Below are 6,910 nucleotides of genomic sequence, written 5' to 3' on the forward strand. Positions count from 1 at the left end.
GGTATTGACCCTCTCAGCCCTTGGGGCAGCTGGCTAGGGCTGGGGCTTCGGGAGAGCAGCCACCTCCTTTCATTGCGGTGTGCTTTACAGTGTCATTCTCTCTGTGCCCTGTGACGTGGAAAAGGAAGGCAAACACTGCCTTTGACTGCGTTGCCCCCAAAACTTGCTATTAGGCACCAAGAAAAGTTCCAGGTTGGGGCAGAAAGAAAACAATTGATTTTCCTCTGAAGTCACAAAAAAAAGTTGTCAAATTTGCTACCGCAGCTGGAGTCTCTGTTTGCACATAAGGTGCCTTGGTACGTATGATAAAAATGCAGCCCTTCCCCTGGGCGGCTGAATGGAGCGCAGCTGGGTTTCCAATCCCCTGGCTGCTCCACACCGAGCACATTTCAGGCAGCGCACAAACCGTGAAGCCACGGCTCTGGTGGAGGAGACCAGTGCTCAACAGTCAGGTTTAAGGTTTCTCAGAATCTGTGCTCTTCACACGGCTTGTTCTCTTTCTCTTTCAAATTATCTTAGGTGATACATGCCTGAGGAACCCACTCCACAAACAGCAGTCACTCCCTCTCCGACCCATCATCCCCCTTGTTGCCCGGATCTCGGACCAGAACGCTTCTGGGGCGCCCCCGATGACTGTCCGGGAGAAAACCCGCCTAGAAAAATTCCGTCAGCTTCTCTCCAGCCACAACACCGACTTAGGTGAGTCCCTGTGAGCCCTGGGCAAAAGCTAGGACCTCTTGGTGACTGGAATTCTCAGAGACCTGGAAGCTATTGCTCTTTATTCTTCCTTCTTTTACTTTTCCAGCATCTCCTGATCTGGTGCCCATTGAAGTGACATGCAGGTATTAAGTCAGAAATGTGTTACTAGGAATTAGGGACTAAATTAGGTGGGACTGGATTCTGTGGCCTGTAGCTATTCTGGCTTTGGTCTCCCCTACCTCCAGGTGATTCTTACTGAAATCCACACCTACTGGCCTTTCCCTTCCCCTCTAACTCTAATCTCTGAGCTGACTGGATCACTGCTGCAGAGCCGTGACCTTGGCACTTTGCTGCTCAGGGCTGTGTCTTGGGCTTTTCCCCTGTGCTTGTCAGTAGCTGGTGGCGGTCGTGGCAGCGGCAGTGGTGGCGGTGGCGATGGCAATCGTCCTGCTGGAACGGTGGGAGGCACCAGGCAGCGCTGGCTGAGGCTTGTCTTAGGGCATCTGTGGGAAGGGCTAAATCCAACAAAGCCTTTATCTATTTGCAGATGAACTGAGGAAGTGTAGCTGGCCAGGGGTTCCCAGGGAGGTTCGGCCTGTAACCTGGAGACTCCTGTCGGTGAGTTCTACCCACTGTGTAGAGAAGCGTGAGCCTCACACAGCCCTTCTTACCTGCTGAGGTTAGTCTGGTCACATAAGTCTTGCTCCGTAGACTTCTCTAGTCCTTCCGGACGTGGCAGACCTGTGGGACCGTAGTCCTATTTCTTTGCATAAAGAAACACATTCTTGAGAGTTTATTCCCACACGTGTAGAAGAGCACACGTTTGTGCCTATAGTCCTGATCTTGCCTTCTCAGCACCGAGGAGGAAGAATACAGTGAGGCTGGGTGAGCCAGCACTTGTTTGAACAGGCTCCCACATTCCCTGGGCTTCCCTCCTTTTTCAGTAGGAATAACCAAGGTGTTTGAAACCCACTTTGCAACTGTGAAGTGTTGATAAACGGGCCTCCCTCAGAAGCCTGCACTAGTCCCACTTTCACTAAGTAACGGAGCACTGTGCCTGTCACTGTGATAGGAACACTTTGATTTCCTGAGCCTGTAAAATTCATTCATTCGTTCAGTAAATCCTATAAGGATTTATTGAGGGCCTGCTGTTTGCCTGGCATGGTGCCAGGTGCTGTGAGGATATATGGAAGTGAAGACGGCACAGCCCCTGCTCTCCAGGCGCTTGCTTGCTTGCTCGCTGTGGAATGTATCCCTTAGCTGCCTGCAAGAGGACGGCTCTCTCCTGACTGCCCCTACCCCCAGTCTTGCAGCCGTGTAATCATTGCCCCTGCTTCTTCTAAGTTTGAATGCTATTAGAAGTAGATGTGGTGAGAATGGAAGGGGAACAGGAGATGTAAGAATTGAGAGTGGGATCTAGACCAGGGATAAGAATGTAAGTTGGCCTGGAGCTGGGGCCAGGAGGGGGGCTGCTGCCAGCAGTTCTGTGTCTGGACGTTGCAGCTGCTGTGTCGCAGATTCCATTCAGGTTCCTAAGCTGGTAATTCTGAATGTTACCGTAGAAAAGAATGTGTAACCGGCACCGACTCACGGGGCACACCACTGAGAGATGCCACAGAGGCGGCCACCTCCCTGTGACCCTGGGAAGGTTTGCCTCTTGCACACGCAGCCCCAGGAGGTCCTAACTTGGGTCCAGTTCCCTCCCACTGACCTACATTCGCTTCCCTACTGTGCCAGCTCCGGAGCTCCGCAGTGCTCCAGCAGTACCCGCTCCTAGCGCAGTGCAGGGGCTGCAGGGGTAAATAACCCTGGTTGGCCGTGTTTCATCTGCCCACATATGCAACTCATTGAATGAGGAGAGGGCAAACACTGGGTGGCCAGAACCAAGATGGGATTTATGCTCGTGTCTTGGCAGCTTTCTTTCGGTTCCTTTGATAGTTTCCAAGCCACTGCTCAGGCTAAAATAAAAATTAAGGATTCATCCAACCCGTGCCTGTCCCCATCTGACTAGCAGTCCTGTCTACAGGGCTATCTCCCAGCAAACACCGAGAGGAGGAAGTTGACCTTGCAGCGGAAGCGGGAGGAGTATTTTGGCTTCATTGAACAGTATTATGACTCTCGAAATGAGGAACATCACCAGGATACCTACAGACAGGTACAGTCATAGCCTGCTGCCCTTTTGCTCTCTAGTCATAATCTTGAGGTGTGGCTCCTGGAAGTGCTCTTGGGGTGCGAGTTTTCCAAGTCTTCAGGCTACAGTGTGCTGGTTAGGAATTAAATTTATTCCCAGAACTGCTTCCCCTCTTTCTAATTCAGTAGCTCTTATCTTAGCCATTTAAAATAGATAGATTCTGGGGGGTCCTGGTCAGTGGCAGTGCTTCTCTGATTTTAATGTGCATACACATCACCTAGGATTATGATAAAATCCCATCTAGGGATTATGGTAAAATGCAGATTCTAATTCGGGAGGTCTGGGGTGAGACCTTCACTTCTAATGAGCTCCCAGGTGATGCCACCTGCTGCTGGTCCACAGACCGCACAGAGAGTAGTAAGGGTTATGGGACACAAGCTGAAAGATGAGTTCACTCTGTGGTCCATCCCTCTGGACTGTAACATCAGTGTGTCCTTCTGGCAGCTGCAGTGCCCCTTTCGCAACCATGTTTGTCTGTCTGCAGGAGCCGTAGCCATCAGCAGCCTTAGCAGGGAGTGTTCTATCATTGCGCATAGTGGTCCCCACAGCCTGCGGAAAGGTGGAGGGTGTGAAGGGGAGTCTCGTGGTTGCAGAGGGGAAAATACTGGGGGAGGCAACTGTCTACAACAAGCTCCAAGAATTGAAGTAGCCTCTGTGGCTATTGACACAGTCCTTAGGATTGTTAGACGTTGGGAAATCCCGAAGCCAAAACCAGTCATCATGACTTCTTTGGTAACAGAAGTCAGAACGTTCAGGGCCAGTTATTAAAGGCTAGCTCCCTCTAATTCTCTATGCTGGCATGTTTTTGCAGCTTTCAGAGCTTTTTTACTTCTTGGGAACTGTTGAGTAAGAATCTGAAAGAGGCGTACACATTTTGATCATACCTGTTAAATAAGTACCAGCCCAGAGTAAAACAGATTCCAGACAATAGGAAAAAAAGTGGGTGATTCTCTTAAGTTGTGAAGCCTATTGCTGTTTGGTGTAAGTGGTTTATTTGGGAAGGTTTCCTCAGTGTTCAAAAAGCTATTGCTGTCATGGGAATGTATTCCAGATGCACAGGTAGGTAGGCTTAACTAGACTATTTTTGTATGTCAGTCAATTCTTTCTAAAGATAAATTGTGCTGTCACTCTTACTCCCTTGATTTCCGGTTCCTAAGAAAATAACTTCTCAAAAGAACAAACTGGCATTTGTGTTTTTGGATACGGCTTCTCTTTTTCAGATTCACATCGACATTCCAAGGACGAATCCTCTCATTCCATTGTTCCAGCAACCGCTTGTGCAGGAGGTGAGGGAAGTGCTCAACATTCTCAGTGCCCCCCCCATTCCTTCTGTGGCACCATCTGCGTGGATGTGTGCTTAGCCCTCCCTCCAGGCATAGGCAGGTTTATGGTTAATCGTGATAGTACCTTGTGTTCACATATGGAGCTTTGGTCCTTTCAGAGCGCTTTCTTATGCATTCTCATTCGATCCTCATAACAAACCTGTGGGCTGAGTAGCACTTTGAGAGGCTAAGGGACTTGCCCAGCATCTTGAGTCTACCTGGTGACAGAATGAAGACAGAAACTACACCCTAGAATTCCTAGTCCCGTGTTTGCTCTGCTTTATCTAGCTGGTAGTGATGTGTGTGTGTGTGTGTGTGTGTGTGTGTGTGTGTAGTAAACATACGTAACAAAATTTACCATTTTAACCATTTTTAAGTGTACAGTTCAGTGACATTAAGTACATTCAGATTGTTGTTCAACCATCACCACAGTCCATCTCTACACTTTTTTTCGTCTTCCCAAACTGAAGCTCTGTACGCATGAAACAATAACTTTCCATCCCCCAGCAACTGCCATTCTACTTTCTGTGTCTATCAATTTGACTATTCCAGGTACCTCAAATAAGTGGGATCATACAGTATTTGTCCTTTTGTGACTGGCTTGTTTCACTTAGCATAATATCTTCAAGGTTCATCCATGTTGTAGCATGTGTCAGAATTTCCTTCCTTTTTATTTTTATTTATTTATTTTCTTGGCCGCACCGCGCGGCACGCGGGATCCTAGTTCCCCGACCAGGGATCGAACCTGCGCCCCCTGCATCGGAAGCCAGAGTCTTAACCACTGGACCGCCAGGGAAGTCCGCTTCCTTCCTTTTTAAGACTGAATGATATTCCATTACATGTGTATAAGACATATTTTTGATCTGCCGTCTTTCAGTGGACACTTGAGTTGCTTCCACCTTTGGGGTATTGTGAGTAATGCTGCTGTGAACGTGGGTGTGCAAAGATCTGAGTCCCTGTTTTAAATTCTTTCGGATACCTACCCAGAAGTCAAATTAGTAGTGATATGTTGAGACCTAACAAGTTGGCAAAGCACATGAAAGGTTTCAGTGGGACTGTTAATCTTTTGACCAAGCAGTGAGAACTGATATAAACTCCTCAAGATTAGGGATTTCCTTTGCAGCTTCATAGTAGCTAGGTTACTGGATGTAAGTGTTCTTTGAATTATATTTTCACTCATCCTCATAATAGAGAAAATGTGATAAAAAATGCTCAAAATAATTTGTTTGACTTTAGATCATACTCATAATTCTGTTTAAATATAGATGTGTCTACTGATGGGATCCCTCATAACTTACCACTAGCATAAAGAAGATTTTGAGGGTGACACCATTATTTTACCTGTAAGAGTCAGCTCAAAGGAAGCTAAAAACCGCCCAGGGTCCCTTTGTGTCTCCCGTTCAGTTTCCCATGGCTCAGCCCTGCTTATTCCTCATTTTAACTTGAAGATGTTCAGATTCTTCTCTCTTACCTGTGCATGGTTACTTTAAATTTGGAGACAGGAAAAGTAGTTTATTTAAAAGGCTTCTCCTAGTAGTGGAACCTGCCTACAGAGAAAGAAATTCAAACTGTAGACTTTCCAGTTTTTCTTTTTTTTTTTTTTTTTTTTTTTTTTGACTATTCCAGGTACCTCAAATAAGTGGGATCATACAGTATTTGTCCTTTTGTGACTGGCTTGTTTCACTTAGCATAATATCTTCAAGGTTCATCCATGTTGTAGCATGTGTCAGAATTTCCTTCCTTTTTATTTTTATTTATTTATTTTCTTGGCCGCACCGCGCGGCACGCGGGATCCTAGTTCCCCGACCAGGGATCGAACCTGCGCCCCCTGCATCGGAAGCCAGAGTCTTAACCACTGGACCGCCAGGGAAGTCCGCTTCCTTCCTTTTTAAGACTGAATGATATTCCATTACATGTGTATAAGACATATTTTTGATCTGCCGTCTTTCAGTGGACACTTGAGTTGCTTCCACCTTTGGGGTATTGTGAGTAATGCTGCTGTGAACGTGGGTGTGCAAAGATCTGAGTCCCTGTTTTAAATTCTTTCGGATACCTACCCAGAAGTCAAATTAGTAGTGATATGTTGAGACCTAACAAGTTGGCAAAGCACATGAAAGGTTTCAGTGGGACTGTTAATCTTTTGACCAAGCAGTGAGAACTGATATAAACTCCTCAAGATTAGGGATTTCCTTTGCAGCTTCATAGTAGCTAGGTTACTGGATGTAAGTGTTCTTTGAATTATATTTTCACTCATCCTCATAATAGAGAAAATGTGATAAAAAATGCTCAAAATAATTTGTTTGACTTTAGATCATACTCATAATTCTGTTTAAATATAGATGTGTCTACTGATGGGATCCCTCATAACTTACCACTAGCATAAAGAAGATTTTGAGGGTGACACCATTATTTTACCTGTAAGAGTCAGCTCAAAGGAAGCTAAAAACCGCCCAGGGTCCCTTTGTGTCTCCCGTTCAGTTTCCCATGGCTCAGCCCTGCTTATTCCTCATTTTAACTTGAAGATGTTCAGATTCTTCTCTCTTACCTGTGCATGGTTACTTTAAATTTGGAGACAGGAAAAGTAGTTTATTTAAAAGGCTTCTCCTAGTAGTGGAACCTGCCTACAGAGAAAGAAATTCAAACTGTAGACTTTCCAGTTTTTCTTTTTTTTTTTTTTTTTTTTTTTTTTTTTTTTGGG

The 6,910-nt window shown here is 46.0% G+C and overlaps 1 protein-coding gene across 1 annotated transcript in view; it reads left to right on the plus strand.

Annotated features, from left to right (window-relative positions):
• TBC1D22B (TBC1 domain family member 22B) overlaps window positions 1-6,910 on the plus strand; it is a 66,377-nt gene that overhangs the window by 23,105 nt on the left and 36,362 nt on the right. The window contains exons 5-8 of the mRNA XM_028478850.2: window positions 520-699; window positions 1,247-1,317; window positions 2,726-2,854; window positions 4,111-4,176. Coding sequence (XP_028334651.1) covers window positions 520-699; window positions 1,247-1,317; window positions 2,726-2,854; window positions 4,111-4,176 — 446 coding nt within the window. The remainder of the gene's footprint in view (window positions 1-519; window positions 700-1,246; window positions 1,318-2,725; window positions 2,855-4,110; window positions 4,177-6,910) is intronic.

The sequence above is a fragment of the Physeter macrocephalus genome, chromosome 18 (assembly GCF_002837175.3).
Source record: "Physeter macrocephalus isolate SW-GA chromosome 18, ASM283717v5, whole genome shotgun sequence".
Lineage (NCBI taxonomy): Eukaryota > Metazoa > Chordata > Mammalia > Artiodactyla > Physeteridae > Physeter > Physeter macrocephalus.